The sequence below is a fragment of the Mchenga conophoros genome, linkage group LG12, assembly GCF_057382185.1.
Source record: "Mchenga conophoros isolate Kocher_MC1m ecotype Shallow Benthic linkage group LG12, M_conophoros_male_GT1.1, whole genome shotgun sequence".
NCBI classification, from domain to species: domain Eukaryota; kingdom Metazoa; phylum Chordata; class Actinopteri; order Cichliformes; family Cichlidae; genus Mchenga; species Mchenga conophoros.
Window position 1 is genome coordinate 13,651,378 of NC_140537.1, and position 24,494 is coordinate 13,675,871.

Below are 24,494 nucleotides of genomic sequence, written 5' to 3' on the forward strand. Positions count from 1 at the left end.
CAGGAGACGGACAGACATAAGCCAGCAAAGCAGATTTTTTGAACCAATCCTTCATTTTATGGAAACCAAGTGAGGATCAATGTAAAGAAAAAAAAAGTGTCAGTCTCGTTTTTTTCTGGGCACAAATTTGACACCTTCTCCTTTGATTTCTTCACCGGAGTTTATTGAATAATACAATTGTGTTCACAGTAACAACCCACTTGGAACAAACCATTATGATGAATTTGCAAAGTAAGGTACAGGCGGGGTTTTTTTTCCTTTCTTTTCTTTTTCATAACAAGAGTCCCCATTCAAGAGAACACAATGTTCCACTCATGCCTACTCTCGTTATGACTTGAGCGGCAGATTAATAAAAGAAAAATGTGGAAAGCTGCAAACACCAACACACTCGTAATAACCATCTCAATACAGGATGCTGAATGTAATGTCTGCCATGTGTTTTAGAGTGTTAAGCTTGAGGGTAAGAAGAATGCCTGATGAGGTCATCTCAGTGATCTCAGATCAGATTTTATTCAACTGAATATTGTTTAATAGACGGACACTGAACACTACTTTCTCTGTGGAAAATGATCAAAATTCCCCACATGTGTATTTTTTCTTTAAAACTCCTAAAAGCAGATTTGGCATCTCAAACACATGGAACCAATGCAGTGGCACAAAAATCTCTGAAACTGTCAACTTAGCAAACGGGAGTGTCTCATGATTGTTAATTCCCCTCTTTTTCAAATAAAATTTGTCCATGTATGGATATTATATAATAACCAGGTAAATATTACCCATCTTGGCATTATAAAAATGTGAATTACATCAGAACCCAACATTTACGTTGACTGGCCGTAGCACCAAACCAAAGCGGATGTTTTGTGTAAAGGGACTGAAGCAACAATTAAAATCTGAGTTTTGCTCACTTTACAAGCGGCGTCACACTGTGGAATAATTTATAATGTTATTGTCGCTGCTACATTGCGGCCATGGTGATATTTTGCCTCAATAAAAATACAAAGCATTTATAATAATAACAGCAATATCAAAACACCTTACATTCAGGTACTGTAGGTTACACTAAAACAAGCTTTTTGCATATAAATGTGTGACTCGGGTCCTGTACAGTATCTCAAAATATAAAAGCTTCTTTTCACATTTCACAACAAGTGGATGTGGGCCATGCAACAGATTGCTTATTATCTACATAAAAAATATCAAGTCAGATCATGCTTTAAAGTCCCTCCACCCCTCCCCACCCACCTCCTCCTTTTTGTCAAGTATCATAATCTTCCTGCGGCGCTCTTGTCGGTGGCACTCGGAGAATCAAAAAGATTAAAGTGGCAGAATTCCCTCTTGCTCTTTACAGCCAGGAGGAAATGTACTAAAAGGCTGGAAGAGGTGGCACCACGCAGCCAATTTTTTCTCCGTGACAATCAAGAGAGTGGGTTAGCTGATTTTCACTTGTGTTGGTACAGGATGCTGCCCTTCCACTCCCCACCCCTAACCCGCCTTGATGCATTAAAGGCTCCCAGTCCACATGTGAACTCTAGGGATTCATAATAACACTGGTGGCGTCCTCCTTTTCTCTGCGCTGGAAGGTAGCGTGAGCCTGCTCCAGGTCCTCTATCACCACCAACAGCCGAGCAGCGATGCCCTGACATGGCTTCATTTGCTGAACAGTGCATCCAGCACCATCTGTGACAGAGAAACGTGTAGATAAAAGGATGTTGTTTCTGTAGAATTACTTCCTGGAAATGTCATACCCACATAGAATATAAGGGGATAATAATAATGATAATACAACAATTAAAGCACTTGTACATGTAACTTGATAGAAAAGTTAAAGTTTAGTGTCACCTGGGTGAACGTCCACATTCGTCTTCTTTTCTTTATTGCACGCTGTCTCATCATCATCATCCGGCATCTCCAGATATTTGTTCCTGCAGTATCAGAATCATATCACATGATCACACAGTGAAAGTTAAACACTTGACTCATACTAATGTCAAGAAGCAGCACAGCAGTGCTTTACTGTATAGCAACATAGACCTCTAGTGTTCAGGAAAAGAAATGCATACAGGCCAAGGACATGCTCGGGCACCAACCTGAGTTTGTCTTTGCCCTGCAGAAGCTGCTTGTATATCGTCTGAGTCTCCACGTCTGGATCCAGCGGGTCACTCCAGTCACCAAGTGTCACAGCTGAGTGGGTTCTACTGCAGCCTGCAACTGAGACACAGCTTTTTTTATTCATCTCTGGCACTTTACAGTCTGAACTTCACCCCACTAAATGTAAAATATCATTTTAATAGATGTTTCTACTAGTTTGTATATAATAGTCAATGGAACAGCCTTAGTAACAATCAAACCTGTAGTGTTGGTGCTGAAAAGAATGTAAAATGTTTAATCCCACGTGCAAGGCGGTGAGTAAATAAAATTGATTTGGAGAGCGCATCAAAAACAGCCAGTCAAACCTTAGTAAAGTAGCAAAGGGGAGTTTGCAAGTTTCCTACAAATATTCTGGTGTCTTGGACATAAATCAGTACATCTGGAAGTAATAACAGCAGGATTACCAGCTCGGTCGGCCTGCAGGCAGCAGGTCCACTTGCCACTGCGATGAACCCCCGGGTGAAAAGAGGGCAGCATGCGCTCATTGTAGATGCTGACTTTCCTGATCGCAGACAGCCACTGGTTCAGCTCATTTACATTCTGTTTGGGAAAATTGAAATACGGTGAACCATGAAGTTTAATGTCGAACTGAAAAAAGAAAAATCTGCATTTTGAAGGCAATCAGCTGAAAAACCTACAGGGATAAAGCACATCATTGCGACAGAAAACAATATAGATATTTAGTGACTTTTTTCTAGGAGATTAATAAAACTTGTTAAAAATTCAAATCTGTGACTATAGAAAACTGTCAGGGTTTTGTGTTTAAAAAACTTTAAAAAAAAACTCATGCACTGTCTAGACAACTGGGTGGTGTACAAACGCACCTTGCACTGGATGTACGTGGTGTGCAGCTGTCCGTCGTTGTCCTGGGTGATGACCTGCATTACATTCTGCTGCTGAAAAGCATTTTCATCCACCCTCTCCACGGCGCACACACACTGAATAGGAATTGAAGAGCGCACCTGCAAACCACAGCCCCAATTAGAACAGGTATGCACATGATGGCAATGATGTATCATGCCTTGCCTCAGGCATACTACACAAAGGACTCAGTGAAATAAAGGTGACATCTGATCACTGAGCAAATTAATGAAGAGGTTTCTCATCCTGAAAAGCTACGAGGAACGGTACGGCGCAAGGAGGAAGTGAGGATGAGATCATCATGGCAGCAAAGGCTACTTTAAAGTGTAAATCAGCCACTTCCAATGGGAGCTCATCTCACTGAGACTGGAGTGCTCCAACATGGAGAAAAGGGGCCAGGACATTGTCTCCAGTGTGATTTGCGATGTTCGTATGAATATCCATAGCTTTCAATTAACCCTCGGCTTTATTCCAGTCACACAAAGCAGAGACTGACTCAAAGAGAGGAATTTAGTGACGAGGATGTTCTGCTCCCATCAACCGTCTCCCTCTCTCTGACAGTCTCTGGTTAGAAAATGAGAGGAAATCATTATCACGGGTTAGGCACTACATTGTAATATCAGTAATGATGTTCTCACGAGAAGATCAACACAAATACATGAAAGCAAAGAAGCAGATGACTAAAATGTTTTCTCTTTGTGCAACACGTGGTGATGAATGCCCTTCATTGGGCACAAATGGGCATATTGTACACGTATTTTTATCATTACTTTGATTGTTTTTGATTATTTGATCCATCAGTCGTAGCAAAACATGATTAAAAAGCAACACTTGACACAGTGGCTGGTTGCCAAAATGAGCAGTAACGTAAATACTCATATGTATTTCACACATGATATGCAGTATGTTGGTAGATTATAAAATTTTGCTGGCACAATACCCACCTGCCAGTCGGGAGTCTTGGCATAAGACAGCGTCTCACTCGTCAACCAGAAGTACCGTTTCTTAAATGCAAAGCGGGATAACAGTTGGGGTCCTTCTGCTTTGTGTTTGTGGAGAAACCCCTCTTTGACTGTGACTGAAGCCATGAACACAGCCCTCTGAGGCACTTCAGACGCTGCGCAGAGAAAGCAGAAGACGGACATAAAGGGAAAACTGTATGTAATCTGTAGCTAATTGCATATTCACCCGGATAGACACAAGGTGGTGCTGTGTCAATAAACTATATAGATTCATTGCTTTAAACTGCACTCTGTTACAGATGGCTCCTCAGTCTTGTTCCATCACGCCATGAGGGATAGAGCTTCAAAGAGGAATAACAAGCATCTGCTTCTGTCCAACAAATTCACCTCAAGGGCATTAAATGTCAAACTGGCCTTTAGGAGAAAAAAGTGGGTGTGATGTGAAGACGGAGGTTGAAACACGATATGTCAGAGGGGGAAGATGTTTCACAACAACAGCCTCACTGACATATGACATTAAGGCAACAGCCAGGACAACAACAGCCCATGTGGCAGCTTCTCACTTCAGCTCCCTGCCAGCTCATTAACCATGTCATCTCTTTTCCAGACTTCCAACTAGTTATGAATATTTCACTGCAAGGCTACAGTATTGTTTCACCTATATCAGCTGGGAGCTACTACACTGGCAGGTGGCCTGTGGCTGATTAGCTCAACAGCATGGCCTCTGGACTTGGCTTTTGATTACACGTTGTAGTGATGTGTTTGGTGGTTACAGTCTTACCAGTGTCATGATCTATGTCAATTAACTTGTCCAGGAAGTCCTTGACAGAAGCCACACTGCGAAGGATGATGGGATGAAGAGGTGCCATCCACTGTTCTTTTCCGTGGCCCAGCTGAAGTCCCAAGTTCCCAACACTTTGTAGTGCCTGGCAACCACAGAGGCACGATATCAACTACAAACTCACATCTTCACCATATCAAATCTCCAGAAAATGACAGAAGTGAGGGAGTGACTGCATATCTAAAAGTCGAAGATCAAAAGGGTCCCTGGGGCCAAGCATGCTGCGAGGCCCTTTGTCCAGCCCACACCTGGCCTAGGGTGAGGAGGAAGTCCCCCTCTACATCTCTCTGATGCTTGGCTTTGAACCACAGACTGGTTGCAGCACACAGAGGTAAAAATAGCCCGTTCCCCGTCTCTGTAGAGGGCCCATGGCAACAGTTCTTCAGCACCATGGACAGCAACCACAGAAGCCACACGTGGGAGTGGAATGAGGTTTTACTGTTCTTCTAACATCTGGATCTAAGATCCCTGCTTTTAATGATATCAAGAAATATCGACTCAAATTCCAGTTATAACCTGCTAACATGCTCATCTGATCTATTTATGGTTAAAACGGAGCATAATGTGAGAGGGATGTTTTATGGCCATACTCTGTATAGTTGGTGAAAAAAACTTCTTTGAGATTTGCTGTCTGAGTAGAGTAGTTATGAATTTTAAACGGGTTCCTAACAACAGGTGATCTAGTGGCATTACTGCAGATTATTAGCACCTTTCAAATAATTAACATTTTTATTAGTGTCTAAAAAATGAATACAGCGTTAGTTCTGTGAGAACAGACTCAAACAATCCCAGCAGATCAGCTAATCTAAATTCTAGCTCACATCAGCTCAGCTGTTTCCCTTTCCGTACATCCTACCGGCAAATCTCATACTCTTTTCAAAATTCTTCAGTCTACCAACTCCTTCATTTGAAGCTAAAGATGCTACTTCCATGTCATCCTGTCCTCACTGATCCCTGCTCTGTTCCCTAAGGGCATCTTGCTGCTGCCCTCACTGTCTTTAGACTTTCCATGTGAACGTATGAAAGGATGGTGAGGTCTCAGACCACAGCAGAGACATATAAATATAAATGACTGGAGATGGAATATCAATCTTATTTTGCTGATTATGGCAGAACTTAAAATAAGGCACACGCAGACCTACAGTGTTACATAATTACCAAACAAAGTGAGAAAAGCAAGGAGTGCCTCAGTGCTCTCTCTCTGTTGACGTTACACAAACACCGTGTGTTTGTGTTACATCGTATTCCTGCTCCATGTTTTATTTGTTTTACATCCACAACATTAAAATCCATCTCCTCACACAGATGGCCTGTTGCATCACGCTCAAGGCTTCCAACACTTTACTGTTTATTTTGTGTTTTGTTTTGAGGAGTGCATAAGTCTGAACATGGATAAATGATTCACAGCAGAGTCTATGTGCATGTCTGTGTTCTGAATCATACCTTGGCTAGTAGTAACAGTGTTCTGCTTGTACGCGTGTCAGCATGCTGGTCTCTCAGCTGAAACAGCTTAGGTGTGAGGATTGCAGGAGCAAAAAAACGCAGGAAAAAGAATCCACTGATGGCCAGGTACTTCACATCCTGTAAAAATGAAGACGAGTCACTGAACGGTGACAGGCTGCCTCGGGATAAGCTGCGGGTGAAAGTAACCACAAATACACTGACACGCTTTCCTCTCTGTGTGTTTTGCTTCACACTAACCTCATTCTCAGGCTCGGTAAATTGCTCCTCCACTCTCTTGTGCAGCTGTTTGAAGGCCACTCTCATTACAGGAGGACACTGATCGACTGAGCTCACGATTGATTCGATGATGCTGGTCAAATAGCTCTGCAGCATCTCCACGCTGCTGTCCCGGACCTCTGCCTCTGACACTGCACCCTTGAATGAAATCCTTCTTCAGAGACAAAGAAAGATGCTGTAAACAAATGAATCCCTGAGATCTGCAGCGTAAACGCAATGCAAACAGGAGCTATCCAAGACAGGCTTTTATCTGTTCTGTAACACAGTTTATAAAAGGACTGATAACATTTCTGTTCTTCATTACCTCGTTACATATGAGACCATGTTACTACAGAGGAATCCAAACAATGACTGCCGTATTGACAATATCTAAACACATAAACTGAGATAATTTAAGGGGACGAGATAAGATAGTAGGTTAGAGCTACTGCATACATGGAGAACGTTAGATCCTGGATCTCCCCCCATGTCAGAGATAGATATCTCAGGGGGCTCATGGCAGTTGCCAAGCAACAGCCATTCCCATTTTACTTTTTTTTCATTTCCTCACATTCATGTCTTTCTCTCAGGGGTGAAGTGTAAAGGAAGTGGGCAGTCTCCTGTGGCAGCTTTTCCATTTTAACACATAATTTGCGAATAGCACGCCTGAGCGTACAACCCACAAATCCCCTCTTGTCAATTGTAGCAGTCCTACTCTATTACCAGGTCCGAGTATGACTATAGAATTGTGATCCAACAAGATATGTTTTAGGTCCGATTTACCTTGTGCGGTTCAGGTCGATCTTACATGGGTCAAGTTCAATGTACTTTTTCTCATCAAAGATGCGGTTGATGATGGGCTTCAACACCTCATGCAGATACAGCATGCCAACAGCCTGATAGCAAAACAATATCATATGTTGAAGACATCTGTTAAGGTCACTGTTATTCGTTTTGCTTTTCTTGATCTGTTCCCCTGCGTCTTTTGTGTGTCCCTCCCTGTCTGCTTCCTCAGTTTATCTGTTTGTTTTCCATGTCCCTCTTTCCGTTTATGGTTGTTTTGTTTTGAAGGTTATTTTCTCATGTGGTGTTGTTCCCTGGTATGTGTTTAGCTTGTGGTTGCGGTCAAACAGACAACAAATTCCCTCCGTTGATGACACTTTCCCTTGATAGGAAACATCCAGAGGGTCAAGGAAAAACGCTAAGAAGAATTCACAAAAAGGAAAACAGGATTGTTGTCCACAGGGAATCTAACTTGCATAAGACTAGTTAAAAATGTGACAAGGTGACAATTTTATATTAACGGTGTATATATCCTTGTGAAAAATATCACTTGATTACCAAGAACAGCTTTCCAGCACACAGTGAAGTGTTTGTATCAAGAAATGCCACTCATCTCGTCCTGCTGTAGAATTAACCCTTTAATAGGGCTTTTTAGCACCTCTCATGTTAGATGAATTAATAAGACTAAATGCTAAGACCAAAAATGGGGACATACGCAATGCAAGCCTTCACTTCAATTAGTTAAATGCATATAAAAAACCTTATTTATAGAGCAATTTTCTAAAATTAGGTTTCAAAGCACTTCATACAATGAGTATCAGTGAAGTGATCGGATGTATGAAAAATTTAAACCGAGTAGCACATGATGTGTCAGTATGCTGATCATTTTCTTTGAATTGAGGGGCAGCATTATGTCTTTTCATTTCATAAGAGATGGTAAATGTGCATCCTTTTCTAAAGGTGGTAATAAGGGAAGCACTGAAGCAGCTTTCCTTAACATTTAAAGAATTTAACGACCTCCTATTATGACTCTAGACACTTCTGGGTCACTTCACTCAGTTGGGAAACTTCCTAAGCAAAATTGGCTCAGTCAGCTTGTCAAGCTAACCACCTCCTGTCCTGCATCTCTCCTTGCCTCTGTCTGTTTCTTGTCCTCTTTTGGATCATCTGTGTGTTTTTTTTTTTCTCCTTTTTGTAGCAATCTTGAAAATTGACACACTTTCTGTTGCACTTAATTTGGATTGATCCTGCCCTATATAGCAGCCTGTTATGTCGACATACTCATTGATACATTAAAGTTACCTTTGCATTTGTCATGCTACACATGCTACACATGCCTTTTTGTTCTTACACTTGACAGCTTGCCTTGTTTTATCTAAATCTGCATAATTCAGAGAGTAAATATCAGGCACATCATGCTTTCCCTCAGAGCAGGGACCAAAAAACTGCAGGAACTATAATAATAATAATTTTTTTTAAAACTTAGCTCACCTTCATGAACTGTTCCATGGCTTTGGAGGCAAGTGAGTTTGATCGAAATAAGGTGTTAGGATCAGCTATAAGAGCAGAAGGAAAAAAATAGTATTAGCAAAATATCTTACATATGAGCAAAATTAGTGGGCATAAAAAGATTTTCCTTAATCTGAATCAAGTGAAACAAAGCAACAGTTTTCAATTAAAGAATTAAAAAAGGGTAAGAAGCTCAACATCCACCACAACAATTTATTGCTCTTTTCCTGTCATCTATCTATTGTTGTACCTAAAAACACCTTTTATATGATGTATGACAGTGGGAATGGTGGGAAGGATCTTATTACTGCATCCAGTAGCTCCCAATCAATTTAATAAAGCATCACATAGACCCTCATCAGGCTCTTAATTATACTTGATGAAAAAGAAAAATTTAAGATTGAAACACTGCTTCCTTAGAGTGGAAGCTTTTCATATAGCCTGTGGAGCATTTGTTTGCTCCACCCTCATTTCACCTTTTTCTCTGGGCTCATTTATACATTTCTTAAGTATCTATGTTTTCTATTTAGTCTGGCACAAGTCTATCAATCAAGAACAAATAGTCCAGAGTCACAAGTGAGGGCAGACCGACCTTGCCTCAATGTCATGTTAGTCATGCGGTGACACTAAAATATCCATAGTAACGGGACTGGGTTGCCAGGTAAATTATTTGGATGTAAGGAGAAGGGTGGGTTTTTCACTGCTGCCCAGCAGGTGTACTGTACGTTTTTGTGCCGTGTGCCTAACTTTAATGTCTGGGTGCTCACACAATGCATTCCTGATCAAGCAGTTACCATTTGGATCATGTGGAGTTGCTATGGAAACTTAGGCACTATGCTTATTAGCAGAAACTACACCAACAGAAACCAAAGACCAGAGCTCAGTGTGAATTATCATGGGGATATGGTGCGGAGGCAAAAACATGACTAATCCAGACCAGAGAACAGCCAAGGGAAGACTGTTGGGTGAGTAAATAATTGGCACTGGGGTAGTAAATATAGTGTTGGGAGGCTTTTACTGCCCACACACATACCATAGCTGCAGTGTTCAGAGACCTTAATGTCAATGCAGCAGCAGCAGCCCTCAGAGGGTCTCTGGAGAGTGGAGCAATAACAGCAAACTGGCACGTCCCAAAGTCTGACTAATATAAATACTGACTAACAGAGATAAACTTAGATCCTACACTGTATATTCAAAGTGCAGCCACAGTTATTACATGTAATTAAGAGCACAAATACACATAAATTCTGAGCAAATTTAGACACTTGCAAGATGGAGGACATGAAATCAAAACCTTTAAAAACGGTTTAAAGTTTGCACTTTTTCGCTTCGTCTTACTGGTGTGGTTGACCTCCCGGGTGTTAAGGTAGTCCAGGAAGGGCACCACCAGTCCTTGTCCCAGGTAGATTTTCACCAAAGTCATTGCCACGTCCTGTCTGCTCTCAACTGTGGTGACCTCCTCCAGCATAGTCAGAGCGCTGCTATCCTCCACCTGTTCAGAAGAAGAGAACTCGGGTCACGGGTCAAGAATTTTGGCGCAACTGGGAAGCCGGACAGATGAAGCAGATGAGGTCTAACTGCAGATGGAAGAAGTAATGCATACAGCAGTCCCTTGACATGGCGAGTGACTGAGTGGTCAACAAATTAATATCAGCATTGAAGAGGAGCTGTCATGCTGACCTCTGTAGGGGAGATTACCGACTCAACCAGAAGGTCGATGAGAGGCTGATAGTACATGGATGGCAAGATCTGATCCTCCACCAGACGCACCTTGAGACGGAGTGCTCCCAGCTTGCCACTAAAAACAAAGGAAAGTATCACAGCACAGATTTTCAGCTAACACAATAATAGTCTGACAATAGTCTTTGTTAGACATTTGCATAAACTCTTTTTTTGTTTTTGTTTTTGTTAAAGGAGTCAGCGGTTGATTGGAAAATGCAGCTTAGATAAGAAATAAAGCTTAGAGTACACTCGTAAAAACAACCGCTAAATCATCCTGCCCCTGGCAAGGACATTTTCTAAACACATGGCTCACCGTGTTTGGGGGAAAATGACGCACCGCTTGGTCACAGTCCTCTCTAAATCAACAGTGGACTAGAGTGCAAAAACTCCTTACAAGAGTGAGTCATTTCCTAATGAACCTGAGAAATTCCCTTTACTTTACAGTTCACTCAGCCCTCCGCTCGCTCTAAAATTATCTCGGGGTGCAGATGCCATCAACGCACTGGCTATACATCCGTGATTGTGCTTTTAAGTGCTCGAAAGAGAGCCGGGAGGAAAATAAAAGCTTCTCTTGAGAACATTTAAGAAAAGATGTGATGATTGCTACGACAATTTTAGTCTTGATGGTTTTCGAAAGGAAATGCCTCTCTCTAAAGATGCATAGTTACCACATTGTACAAAGAAGCACACCCATAATCCTCACCCAGCATCAACCTCATTGTTTCCCAAGGGCAGTAAACGAAACCAGCCCTCTAACTGAGGTGTCTTGTGCAAACAAGCAAAAGGGATTTCCACCTGTGGAAAAGACACAGAAAGCAAGCACACAATATCAACAAGAAGAGGTAAAAGCCTTTATTTTATAGCAAGGAACACTGTACTCAATTATAAAACCTTTTGTAAGCTACTCATGACCTGAATTTTAATACATATGAAAAATGATTAGAATTATGGGAACCTCACCTTTCCCAGAAAGTCATTCTTGCCCACCATGTCCCAGTCCCAGACCTGTACAGTAACAGTCCCCTCCTCCTCACGCAGCTCCTCTGGATCCAGCTCCAGCTCTAACGTCTCACCCCAGTGAGGAAAACGGGTCTTCTTGATTATCTAAAAATCCAGCATTAAGAAATTGAAAGAAATCAAAAGATCAGCCTAATCTTTAACATTTAACCTTTAAATGACAAACAGTAAGGCAACCATCAATCAGACTTCAGTGCAACCAACATAACCCACTCATGCATGCAGACAGAGCTCACCGAGGTCTCTGCACTATGGTTGTTGAAAATAACTCTTGTGAAGGGATCAGAGGTTCCAGAAATGTCTCTTGGAGCCAAGTCTCTGCGGGTATCACCACACCAAAGGACAAGAGAAATCATTAATCCGCCAAAATGCTCCGCTAACTCTTATTATCTGTTCTGCAAGTTAAATTAGTGTGCTTTAGCGAGGAAAGAAAGCTGAATCTCTACTTCTTACTCAACCTTTTTCTTTCAAACTCAATTCACACTCATCAGAGCACATTTGAATAACACAGTGTCAAGTCCTGATTGACAAGCTCATTGGTGCCCCGCCTGAGAAGGAAAGATTGTAGCCTGGGACACACAGATGGGGCAGTGAGCGGTGTGACAGTGGCGGTGTGACTCAGAAGGGAGTGTGGAGGCCTGCGGGGTGATGGTGATAAGAGTTCAGCTCAAAAAACACTGATATACTGCCAGAGCTCAACTACAAGGAGCTCAGCTACACAAACGTGACCACGTTTGAAGTGATAATACGGTGGCTCTATCACAAACTCACATGGCAGATTCTGAAATGTTCGAGCCACTATTGTCCGTGGCCGTTTTTAAGTGAAATCGCCTTCCTGGCATTTTCTCGGCAGCGCAGCATTTCATTTTACCTGGCTTCAATGACTTGACACCGCAGACTGATCTTCTCCGTATCTTTAAGCAGCTCCAGACCCAGATGGATCTCTCCTTGAACTTCTTCATCAGGGTCAACCTTTGTGAGATTTAGCCAGCAGTCTAGCCCTGGCCGTAAAGCACAAAAAGAGATTAATCTCTAAACCATTAAACACTGAGAGGAGCTGAGAGATTAGAACTTTGAGAGTCATATTGAAAATAAATAATATTAATTTTCCAATTAGCTGTAAAATATCCATTGATGAACTGGCAAATAATTCCTGGACTAATGTACTTTGAATATTATGAGTATTTTTCAGGATCGAACTAACAGTTTGAAGACCTTATTTTTAACTTTAGGAAGATACAGTTGTTTATTTTTGTTCTTTCTGACAACTAACTGGTCATTATTCTGTTTGATTAAGTACACAAATAAAACTAATTAGTGCAAAAACATCTACAGTTTGTACAACTGCAAGGCAGGAACAGTAAAAAATAAAAAATAAAAAATAAATACCACACAGTCGATGATTGCCTGGACAACATGCACACTGTGTGATGCTGTTAAGATTCTACTTTTGTCTTTCAGAAAATGAAAGAAAAGGTACAATATCAAGGCCGGGCTGTGAGAGAAATCCTGTGAGGGAGTAAAATGACTCAGTACCACAATGCGGCAGTGAATCACATGACTGAGGCCGATGCCAGGTGGCCTTCGGAGGAGAATCATCAATATGCAGCAAACATACCCTTTTAAACTCTTCAAGTAATCTAATAACGCTACGACACAAAGACACACGATTTGTCAGCCCCATATGTCTGGCTGAAAGTGCGTTCATTCCAAAACTGACCTACCTACTTTTAATCCGGGAATGTTTCTTAAACCTGTGCGCCACTTTTCAGTGAATACTCAGGTAATTTTCATTAGAAGCAATTCTCAGTTTCAGAAATTTGTGTCTCCATTTTCTGATTTTCCATTAAATCCCAGTTTTAAATTATTAGCAAACACAGCATTCTCTGCTTTATCTAGTTTTTACATATTGTCCCAAATTTCTGGAAGCCCTGTAAATATTGTGAGTGATGTGCATAAATGAATTTAAAGGTTTGAGAGAAGCTAAGAAACATTCCCACCCTTAAAAAAAAAAAAAAAAAAAAAAGCATGTCTCCTCAATCACTTGGACTTTTGAATCCATCACAGGATTCTTTGTGTGTTTAACCTCTGAGCTCTGGCCATGCAGTCATCCAGTTATAGACTACTGCTGAATGTTTAGCCATGCCTTTAGCTTGAGCTCCAATGGCTTCTTTGGTCAGCGTAATCTTTCCAATAACATCATCGTGCCTGTAGAAAGGGATACAAAAGAGAGAGAGAGACTTTGAGACAGAAGCTACTGAAAATCAGATCAAAGTTTTTGAGTTTTTGAGTGAAATGATTAGCGCTGGCCATCATGTGAAGAGGAGAAAAAAAAACAACCTTTAATCACTCAATCTGGGCGACCATCTGCCTGATGATGTTTGTTTATTCAAAGCTTAGAGTTCTTTCCCAAAACATTAAAAAGCTTTGCATGAGTTTCCACACAAATATATCAACTCATGGCAAGTTAAGCAAACACAGAGGACTACAAATACACGACCAGGGTCCAGCAGTTAAGAGTAAATATGGAATAGTTTTGAAAGTGCTTTGGTTGCGGGATTACCCAATTGTGTCCTCATCCATAACGTGAAAAGAGAGCGAATGAAACCCCATTGGGAGATGCAACGTGTATTCTTCACCCCAGAAAGGATTAAGGTTCTTCCACACTGTGGCCGTCCTGAAAAGAGAAGTTTACCATGCTTACTATCAGCAGCCCTGGAGCAGACACATATCACATTAACGTGCGCAAAAACAGAAACGTGCAAGATTCTTTCTTTGTTTCCATTTATATAGATGTTAATTTTGTGATATGCACTAAATATAAATATTAAAATGGGAGAATCGTCCTCTCCTCAAACTATTCTTTTTTTTTTTTTTTTTGCCTGTCCCGTTTGGCTCTTTTGCCATCAGAATTATTGTCTAAAGGCAAAGAAAGATGCCCAACGGATTTACTTTACCAAATTGACCATCCCAGCCTTGCCATAATGGTCCATTTGATTCACCTTTTATTGTTTATTTTATTTTCACTTGCTGAATACGGGACAGACTTGACTGGGGGAAAGAAGGGGAGAAAGAAAGAGGGAAAGAGAAACAGCTGAGAAGAGGGACGGGGATAAAGGGCAAAAACCAAAAACCAACAGAATGGGCAGAAAAAAAAAGAAAAAAAAGAAAAAGAAAATGCATATATCGATCACCTGGATCACCTGTTGAGAAAGAAAAAAGAAAACAAGCAGAAGAGAACAAGAGTAATAGAATAAACAACATCACAATGATATATGGGAATATGACAGTAAATACTAAATATTAAACATTATTGTGCAGCACATAAGATCAACAGAACACAGTGTGCTTTGAGGTAGGAGCCAAAAAGGGTGTAGTTTGTGGGTGTGATCACCCGTGTGTACACCTGTGAGCATGGACGCGCTTGTTTTTTGTTTTTTAAAAGGTTCCTTCATGTAATGATCTGCTAGAGGGTGTGGGGGGGCCACAGCCCCGTCCTCCAGGGCATGAAGCAGGTATGGAGGAGATCAAAACTCCAGACATCCAGAGGCCCCCAGAACACAAGAGACCAAGGAAGACCAACAGAGGGGCAGCCGCGCCACTGTCCCGGAAAGAGCTGAGGAGAGTCCCAGATGAGGGCTCACTCAGCAGCCGCGGAGCAGAAGCCAGGGGGAGTTGCAGTGACGCGCCCGTGAGCTCCGCCGGCAGCCAGCTGCGCCTGAGTGACCGAGCCCCAGGCCGAGAGGCCGGGGGCACCCCACCTCCGAAGTGGCCCGAGCGAGCCCCAGGCTCCAGGCCCCGATAAGCGGCCGCCAAGGAGTGAGCCGGTGTGTACCTGGACGCCCATCCCCAGACACAAAGAACCACCAGCGCACCGATGTCTGAGGGAGTCCGCCACTGGCAGGGGAAGTGGTGGTGGGGGGAGATAGGCCTCCAAACCTTGGAGGGCCTGAGATGTCCCCAGAGAGGTGGCGTCTGATACCCAACCTGACATATAGACACAGACATACAGGCACACACAGATACAAACATCCATTCCCACCCTCATGCTCTCATATGCACTTACTCCACACTCAACCAACGTGGAGACAGACATAAAGAGACGCTGTACACACGATCACACTCCCCAAGCATACTCTACGAACCGGGTCTAGGTACCCTTGCCCCTGGAGGGGAGAACTGCACCCAGACCCAGGTGGTGTTACCCTTTTCCCTGCGGTGGGGAGAGGCAGACCGCCCCGACTCCGCAGCAGCAGGAAGGCTCCACACTCCAGACCGCAGTCGGACAGTCAACTCCTCCTCCTCAAACTATTCTCAACTTAGTGATGTACAGTTATTGTTAAAGTGTCAGGTGTGATAAAAAAAAAAAAAGGTTAGAAAATCCAGCTGTTTCAAAATGATAGCAAGCTATAAGATTCTTGGATTTTTGAAAAGGTCATCTAAGGATTCTGTTGAAGCCAAAACAAACACTTAAAATGGTCAGATCTGTGCAGCAGCCACAGTTTGACTCTGACCTGAGGCCCTTTGCTGCTCGTCTTCCTGCTTTCCTGTCCACTCTGCAATCCAATAAAGGCAAAAAAAAAAGCCTTAAAAATCCTGCTTGTTTTTTTTTAATGGTCAGATTCATAATTTTGTGTGTTTATTCTTATCACTAGTTATGTTTTTGAATCCTGATTTTTGTAATTTTGCAATTAGGCAAGATTTTGCAGGATGTGCTTTGAAATGAATGTCCTTTGATCTACTTGTTTTTTAAAGGCATTTCTGGGGAAAAGTTTGATATTTTTTAATAAAAACAAGCAAATTGCTAGCTTTTTGAGAAATACTTTTGAATCAAAACCATTCATACATCATCCTGCCAAAATGGCCTAACCCTTCATTATTACCACCAACTTTTCTCTAGTGTACCAAAATCTAGCAGCTGCATCATTTATGAACATTACACTCAGAGGACTCAGTTGGCCAGTAACACTACAAGTGCAACATAATTAGTGTGAGCATCTTCAGTGAATCATTGTGCTGTTTTTCCCTCACCACCCCAGATGGAACAATACCCACTAAATTTCACCCCGTGTTCTTGTGAAAGTCCACAGCAAAGCAGTTTCTCTAAAGAAATTTGCTTTGCAAAGCAAACAATCCTGCAGTTTACTACAGCTGCTTTCTAAAACTACCATCTTCTGTCTGAACAGCTTGGAGGTTGAAATCATGTGCATGTCTTCACCCAATCTGAAACCACCTCTGAAATGGTGTATTCTGCTCTGAGCTCCCAGCATTCACCTGGCTTACACCGGGTGCTCACTGCAATAATTGATGCACCCTCTCCATGGTTACCTGTGGGTGTTTTAAAGGCCAGACCAGTATCAGGTTCTCTGTGATGGAAGGACCACGCTGTGGGTACCACAGCACTGATCACACGCACTCCACCCTGGTTTACATGTGCACAGTAGCGGGAGCACAGCCAGAAACTAATGTAAATATATGAAGTGTGATGACTCAGATCGCAGCATATAGATAAGAACATCATCCAGCTGCAGGTCTGGATAAAACACAGTTAATTTACGTTTATCGTGCACATCTTAATAAAATTAAGAGAGAACTCACCTGGCCACAACTTCATTGTCAACTTTTACAATGCAGTATGGATCACTGGTTCCGGAGCTTAACGTGACAAAGAAAAAAATTACAGAATGAGACAAAGCATGGCCAGTTTACCTGGGGGTAAGCTTAATTTAATCTTCCCTCGTCTTTAATTATACTCAGGTCAATTTGACTATCTCTACTCTAATTCAATTAGCTAATTTACAGGAAAGAGCGCACCAGAAATGGCTATATGACATTTTTTTTTCTTATTTGACAAATAGCTAAGAAACAATGCAGAGGCTGTGTATATTTTAGTAGATAAGACCTGAGCACAGAAGCATGCCATTCAGAAATTACTTACACGTCTTTGGCCGGGAGGTTTCTGCCCTCGACAATTCGAAAATAAAGAGATGTGTTTTTGGCCATGTTAATCGTATGAACCACTAATCCAGTTTCTCCTGTGCTCCCATACGCGCTGTTATAAACAGTGCTCTTCCCCTCCGCAAGAGAGTTTTCTTCGTTTCATGACACCTTCAGCTCGTGACGGCGCACTGCCCACCAAGCAGCGCGCGACACAGGCGCGCCTCGCGTCCAGCCAGCTGAGGTTAAACGTCACGGGTCACGGCGTGTGCACCCCAGCTGGGTATTTAAGCTCTTATTTTACATTAGGTGTTCAATATGAATAAACGTAATTGAAAGAATTGCATTTAAAAAATAATCTTCATATGGGACATAGCGTATAGTCTTTAACTGACATCATTGTATTTATGTACTCAGTCATGTTAATTTGTCATGGTCTGAAATGTAATATCATATCTGATAAGTAGCCTATAAGAAGCGTCTCTTTTTTTATACAAAGCGCCACCTAGCGTGCATATTTAACTATTTCATGCGCAATTATAGACAGGCATCTCGAAAGTCGCCAATAGGGGTCCTAGTTAGCTTGGTTAGAAGTCTTAACAGCTCAAAACTAGTCTGTTTCGTTTTCTTAAAGTGACTTAGTAAGTTTAGCACGCTTTTGTGCACACACGAAGCTCATTAGATACAAAATAGCCTCCTGTATATAAGTTATATTATTTACTTCTAGAAAAAATGTAAATATAGAAGCGTAATTTGTCGATGTTGTTACTGTTAGCTAACTGAGTCCGTGCTGCTCTCATCTTTCCAGATGAAGAGATGGACGGTTATCCCGGTGTCACTGGGGGGGATTCTACACAACAACAAGAAAGACATTACTACCTGTTATCTGAACTGCAAACACTGGTCAAAGGCTTGCCGAGGTATCGTTACTTCCTCCACCGGCTTTAGAATATTGCTGTGATATGAAGGGGCACCTTTTTAAAGCTGTGTAACTGATCTCTAGATGATTTATTTCTTGTTTTGCTTTTTCCTCCGTGGTTAGCTCCTTTCAGCAGCGCCTGTCTTACAACACGCTGAGTGACCTTGCTCTAGCCCTTATAGACGGGACGGTATATGAGATTGTCCAGGGCCTGCTGGATATACAGCATCTGACAGAGAAGAATCTCTACAATCAGAGACAGAAGCTGCACTGCGAACACCAAGGTTTGTGGACTGCTGAACAGGAAACGCACAGGACACGTCCCCTGTTCCAGCTTAGCTGGTTTTCATCTTGTCTGATGATGTTTGACAACTTTTCAACCACATTCCACAGAAAACGACTCCTGCGTAGTCCAGAGATGTTATCATAAAATACCATATACCTATAAAATGCAACACTGTTGTAAAAAGGACACATAACTAATGCTGTAGCAAATTAATCTATTTATACTACAGGCCTCTATACTATGAAGCAGGATTTTGTCTTATTCTGGTTACTTAAGTGTTTTTTTGTGTTGGTTGCAAACATCTTTTCAACATTGTTATTCTATAAACATTAATGTGTCCTAAAATAGAGCACCAATTTGTACTTAGAGAGCTTATATCAAATTTATGCAGACTAAGCCTAAATTCTCTTTTTATATTTATTCTTTTCTCTTAGACCATGTCTTTTAAATATTAATTTAATGAAGAACTTAATTATAATCCATCAGAGTTGTTACATTGATAATTCTGTTAACTCACACAGTGTGCATTTTTGCCTGCTTTCTTTCTTGGCTAAAATAGACTAAACATCTTTAATATGACTGCTCTTTTCCAGCTCTTTTTCAGTTTACTCCTATAATCCTATATTACTTTACAGTGCATTTCCCCATACTGCTGTGTTGCTTTCAGTCTGAATTGTGTGTTTAACCTGGTAATAGTTTTACAATTAGTCATTCTGTCGCCAGTACACTTATCAATTCGTGTGATCAGTCAGATGGCACCAACTTTCATGTTAATGCACAGAGCAAATAATGCATTAGTGAGTTGATAACAACATTCACGACTGATTATCTTGATTGCCAGTGTTAGGGTAAGAGCAGCCAGAGAACAGAAAGATACCCTGGGTATGTTGAACTCACTTCATAGTACAGAAAAACTATGACAGAAGTTAAAAATGACAAAACATTTAAAACCAATATTAGTATTTGTGGGATTATTACCCTTAATTTTAGAAAATATATGTATATAAAAAATTTATATATTAAACATAAAGTCAAAGATAAAGAGGGGTTCGAACTCAGATTAGAGCCACTACTCCTTCAGATTGAAAAGAGCCAGTTAATGTGGTTCGGCCTCCTGGGTGAGGTGTTCCTGGCATGTCCTACTGGGAGGAGGCCCCATGCAGACCCAGGACATTCTGGAGTCTCAGCTGGCAAGGGAACACTTTGGTGTTCCTTTGGAAAAGCTGTAGGAGGTGGCCAGGGAGAGGGAGGTCTGGGCTTCGCTGCTTAGGCTGTTGCCTCCTATCGATGGATGGATGGATATTTTTATACACATACCACTTGATAAATTCAAACACACTATTAATGAGGTATTCCACCAAACATTAAACACATGCAAGACAGCACCTCTGTAAACTCACAAACTGTGGGTTTGTGGGTTCACAAAAAACTCACTAAGCATACAAACTAGCATAAATATAGTGATGGTTTGATGAAGTCCTGTGTGGAATCTTTCAGTTGCTTCATCAAAGGGCAAATGACACTAAGCCCTGTTCAAAAGCTCAAGTGCTGACATCTGCTGGTCATTCAATGTACAGCAGCCCTGCTGTGATAATACATGTGGGCTACATAACAGTCGATATATAAATGTAATCAATGCAAAATACCTACATGAGGTCCTGTGTGTGCGTATGTATGTGTAGAGAGAGAGAGAATACCTCTAACTAACCATGCTCTCTGAGATTAATGTAAGACAGGGGTGCTCACACTTTTTCCGCATGTGAGCTACTTATAAAATGACCAAGTCAAAATGATCTACCCACTACAAAAATCCAAAACATATACTTATTTATAAATATATTGAGGATTCTTTATATCTACAATGTATATACATGCATAACCGCAATATCCAATATTTCACAACACAATTAACTATGTAAATTTTTTGTCATTACCTGAGTTTACTCTGATGACTTGCACTGAATTGAATCAGCCAGGGATGCATAGTCCGGACAGTAGCTGCTGACGGCCAGGTTTAAGAGAAAAAACCGAGAGCTAAAAATTGGAGTTAACTCGCTGACTAGCTTGTCAGTTTTACTACACTTCGCGCCGCTGTTTGCACATGCGCAGCGACCTAAGCGTCAGAAAAAATCTGCTGTCATCTGACTGGCTTCCCTGTATCAATCAAGTGACGGGATGGATGATAGGCTGGCATCTATTTTTTTTAATGCCATGCGATCTACCAATACTACCTTTGCGATCGACTGGTCGATCGCGATCGACGTATTGAGCACCCCTGATGTAAGATGTATGTTATTATTGGGAGATATGATATCGCCTTTTTCCCTAATGTGCTTACAATCTCCTTGCAAGTTTGTGATGATCCTCAGAATCACCCCAGATCCAGTTCACGCAAAAAAAAAATTAAAAAAATTCCTGCGTCTTTTCAACAGCTTGAATCACATAATGAGACACTCGCGTCACATCAGAGAAATGGGCCCTCGTTTATCTTTGGTCATGTGATATTCTGAAGAGTGGTACAGGCCTTGACATGGGCTTCATTTGGACACACCTCCTTAGTCGACACAGGCCTCCAGGCTTCAGTTTCAGACATACCAGCCCTACAGAAATGAGAAAAGGTTGAGAAAAAATGATCCTATAAGTGTTGTATTTGTAATAGGGCTGCCATGATTAGTCGACTAGTAACGATTACGTCGACTATTAAAATCGTCGACAACTAATTTAATAGTCGACTTGTCGTTTGAAGCTTTGTAAGATCCCAAACGACGCAGGAATAAGTAGAAGTATTTAAGAGTGTAATAACGGACTGAAGCAGAAGATGGCAGCACTGCATGTACAAGGATGCCAGCTGCCGTTAAACCTCGAAGAAGAAGAAGCTGTGTCCCAGAATTTGTAGCGCGGCCCTGCTCAGTTGTCAACAATGGCGGCAGCTAGTTAGTTTTTATGTTACTCATATTATTTTTTCTGGGTCACAAAATAAACGTTTATGTATTTTCAGGCGAGAATGTTACCAAATATCTGCTCAGTTTATCAAGACACCACATATTTTCAAAAGTGCTCCGACGTGGGTAACAGACGTCTCACCAGCTCGATAGCAAGCCGGGGTTCAAGGCTCACTAGAGCCGTGAGAACACCGGACTCCCGGCAAATCGTTTTCAAACCCACCGCCGTCTTTCGCTACTCAGGTTAAACATGTAATATAAGTCACTTAGATAACTTAAAAATGTTACTGTTTGGTATTTTTAGTATTTTATTTATTCCTGAGTAAATCGGTTTGGCTGAGATTAAATTTATAGTTTTTACACAGCTGAATAAACGTCAAGCAGACAACTGATTATCAGAAGTGTGAGATGCGCGAGAATATACTCCGGTGTCCTGTTATATTTTAGATAGCAATGAGCAACGGCTGAGTTTATTAAACTCCACCGAAACAATCTGCAAATGTCATTAAAATTTAATAAACTATCATCTTGTCTTTATTTTTAGTTAGCACATATCTTAAACACTTAAAGCTGTAAGCTAATGATAGTTATATAAGAGCAGATGCATGCTGGTGCAATAAGATGTAGGTTTTACGTCCAATAGATGCATGGTCTGATTAGTCGACTAATCGCAAAAATAATCGGTGACTAGTCGACTATCAAAATAATCGTTTGTGGCAGCCCTAATTTGTAAAGAACTCTTGCTACAGATGTCCAACACTGAGTGAATGACACGCACCAAACCATGGCCATAGGCGAGGCTTATGTTACTTATGAAAACACAAAGCATCTATCAGGTGAAAATATGTAGGCTAGTTCATACAAATTGGAATAATTTATTTCCATGAGGTCGACTGCACTTGTGATGCAGCTCAATTTTAGGTCTGTTTTAAGGGATCAGCAGGTCGTCATCTGAAGATAATGACGTGGATTTGGCATGAACTGTTCATGTCAACCCTTGCCTCATACGTCTTTCCTCATGTTGTACATTTTCCATTGTTATACCTCTGACCTGTCTTCCCCATGTGATGTTGTAATGTATGAATGGTCGGAAGGGTAAGATGGCGCTGGCAAAGGTCGGCAGCCTTAACCCAACAAATTTTCCACTCGTGGGACTAATAAAGGTTATCTTATCTTATCTTATGACCTATGCTGCTATTACACAATGACAAAACTGCAGACAGTGACTTCAGGAACATAGAGAGGGAAATATATAAAGAGTTGTCACCTGTTCACAGGAACACCATTTAAACTGGAACGCCCGCCATTCCTGTTGTCTGGTATTTGTTGATTAACATCACTAACTTCCCCTGAAATTCACCGGTGCGGCAGGTATTACAGTTGCTTCTTGGGAAAGGAAACCTTAATCTGTTGATTAACTGGTTCTCTTTTGTGTGCAGCACTCAAACAAGACCTTGCACGAAAACACAAAGATGCCCTGCAGTCATGTAAGTCTCACAACCTTGTGCTGCTCAAGGCAAACCAACAAGCCGAGCTAGAGGTAAGCACTGAAATTCTAACATCTCTGCTTACTGAATGGTATTGCTCTATGCTTTTAGTTTACAGCTTTGTGTTGTTGTATCAGGCTCTGGACGTTCGTGTGCGAGAGGAACAAAAAATGATGGATAAGAAGATCGTAGCAGAAATGGATCAAAAAGTGATAGACCAGCAAAACACGCTCGAGAAAGCAGGAGTCCCTGGGTTTTACATCACTACTAATCCTCAGGTTAGTTAGCTAATGACTAAAATGTATACTGAGCCCTCAAATACAGGTGGAGCTGTACTTTGTGACAGAGCAGAAGGCTGACACTAGCTGCTCTTCAAACTCTGTGTGTTTCAGGAGCTGACAATGCAGATGAACCTACTTGAATTGATGCTTAAGCTTCAACAGAAGGAGTCTCAATCTGGACTTCTATGAGGAGGATGATAGAGCAACCTATTTGTGCCAAACAAAACTGAGAAAAATTGGTCACAATCCAGTAACCGTGATCTGCCCCTGGGGTCGGCGAACATACAACACTCCTGTCTTCTAAGAAGTGGCAATTTCAGACGCATGCTCCGAGTGCTCTAATCATCAGTGTCATGTGGAAAAAAGCTGCTTTCGAAGTATTGAAGTGAGACGTTGCAAGACACAGTGAAGCGGTAGCAGGCTGTCATAGCTTAAATATCACAGCCTGTAAGAAATTAAGAAGGTGTTTTGTTATTAATCATTTAAACGGGTTTACCAGCCCTGACATGGGGACACGAGAGCCCCCCGAGACGCATTAATTCAACACTTGAAGTCAAAGGAGAAGTTTTGCTGATTTATGCGGACAGAGAAGTAACTCTGAGCAACAACGTATTGCTTTCTGTGAAGAAAATTAGTTATTTGATGTTTCTTTATGATATTTATTTAAAATGCGTAAATAGAAACACGCTTTGAAGTGTTGTCAGTTTGACTGTTCTGTTTTTTTAAGCAACTTTATTTGAGCATTACTGTAATAGTTCCTACACTGTCATGTGTTTTTGTGGCTGTTCTGTTTGTTTCAATTATTTTGTATTATTGGAGAAATATATTCATGGTTATTATAACTGAATACATGAATAACGTAATCCATGAATAAATAAAAGTGCAGCCTAGCAGAATTAATGATTGCCTTAAGTTGTTTTTTTTTTTTTATTGTTATTTTTTTGTTAGTTTTGTTTTTTGTCCTAAGGTCTAACATCAACTATCATCCATCATGTTATGATGCTGTATCAAGGTTTCATTTTAATGTTAACTACACACTCAGTATGCGACCATGGTAACAAACTGTATACAGGCAAC

At 41.3% G+C, this 24,494-nt stretch overlaps 2 protein-coding genes across 8 annotated transcripts; one reads left to right on the top strand and one right to left on the bottom strand.

The window, feature by feature from the left end:
- Window positions 1-141: 141 nt before the first annotated feature.
- rasal1a (RAS protein activator like 1a (GAP1 like)) lies at window positions 142-17,933 on the bottom strand. 6 transcript variants are annotated; one of them, XM_085293828.1, is made up of 21 exons: window positions 17,504-17,933; window positions 17,164-17,220; window positions 14,129-14,242; window positions 13,712-13,773; window positions 12,437-12,566; window positions 11,802-11,883; window positions 11,509-11,652; window positions 11,252-11,343; window positions 10,507-10,624; window positions 10,165-10,318; window positions 8,809-8,873; window positions 7,318-7,430; window positions 6,517-6,709; window positions 6,259-6,396; window positions 4,756-4,900; window positions 3,957-4,129; window positions 2,976-3,113; window positions 2,556-2,691; window positions 2,091-2,205; window positions 1,843-1,925; window positions 142-1,680 (listed from the first exon to the last, which is right to left on the bottom strand). In XM_085293828.1, exons 1-21 carry the CDS (start codon window positions 17,566-17,568, stop codon window positions 1,532-1,534), a joined length of 2,466 nt encoding a protein of 821 aa, XP_085149954.1. In that variant the 5' UTR covers window positions 17,569-17,933; the 3' UTR covers window positions 142-1,531. The 6 variants fall into 6 exon arrangements, with proteins under 6 accessions (XP_085149954.1, XP_085149958.1, XP_085149955.1 ...); XM_085293832.1 differs by having other exon boundaries at window positions 2,091-2,211; window positions 13,652-13,773; window positions 17,504-17,932; XM_085293829.1 differs by having other exon boundaries at window positions 2,091-2,211; window positions 10,525-10,624; window positions 17,504-17,931.
- On the top strand, window positions 17,767-24,317 carry dgcr6 (DiGeorge syndrome critical region gene 6). Of its 2 annotated transcripts, none has more exons than XM_085293834.1 (6): window positions 17,767-17,785; window positions 18,311-18,422; window positions 18,545-18,705; window positions 23,089-23,189; window positions 23,274-23,414; window positions 23,529-24,317. In XM_085293834.1, exons 2-6 carry the CDS (start codon window positions 18,319-18,321, stop codon window positions 23,604-23,606), a joined length of 585 nt encoding a protein of 194 aa, XP_085149960.1. In that variant the 5' UTR covers window positions 17,767-17,785; window positions 18,311-18,318; the 3' UTR covers window positions 23,607-24,317. The 2 variants fall into 2 exon arrangements, with proteins under 2 accessions (XP_085149960.1, XP_085149959.1); XM_085293833.1 differs by lacking the exon at window positions 17,767-17,785 and adding an exon at window positions 18,067-18,143.
- Window positions 24,318-24,494: the final 177 nt, after the last annotated feature.

Bases quoted from the DNA above. Each gene is read 5' to 3' on its own strand.
- rasal1a (XM_085293832.1), bottom strand. From the start codon at position 17,568: ATGGCCAAAAACACATCTCTTTATTTTCGAATTGTCGAGGGCAGAAAC. The intron at 10,625-11,251 runs GTGAGGATTATG...CTTTGTTTTTAG, and splicing joins AACAATGAGGTTGATGCTGG to TGGCAAGCTGGGAGCACTCC. The intron at 8,874-10,164 runs GTAAGACGAAGC...CTGCTCTTATAG, and splicing joins CCGGGAGGTCAACCACACCA to CTGATCCTAACACCTTATTT.
- dgcr6 (XM_085293834.1), top strand. From the start codon at position 18,319: ATGGACGGTTATCCCGGTGTCACTGGGGGGGATTCTACACAACAACAA. The intron at 18,706-23,088 runs GTTTGTGGACTG...TTTTGTGTGCAG, and splicing joins GCTGCACTGCGAACACCAAG to CACTCAAACAAGACCTTGCA. The intron at 23,190-23,273 runs GTAAGCACTGAA...TTGTTGTATCAG, and splicing joins ACCAACAAGCCGAGCTAGAG to GCTCTGGACGTTCGTGTGCG.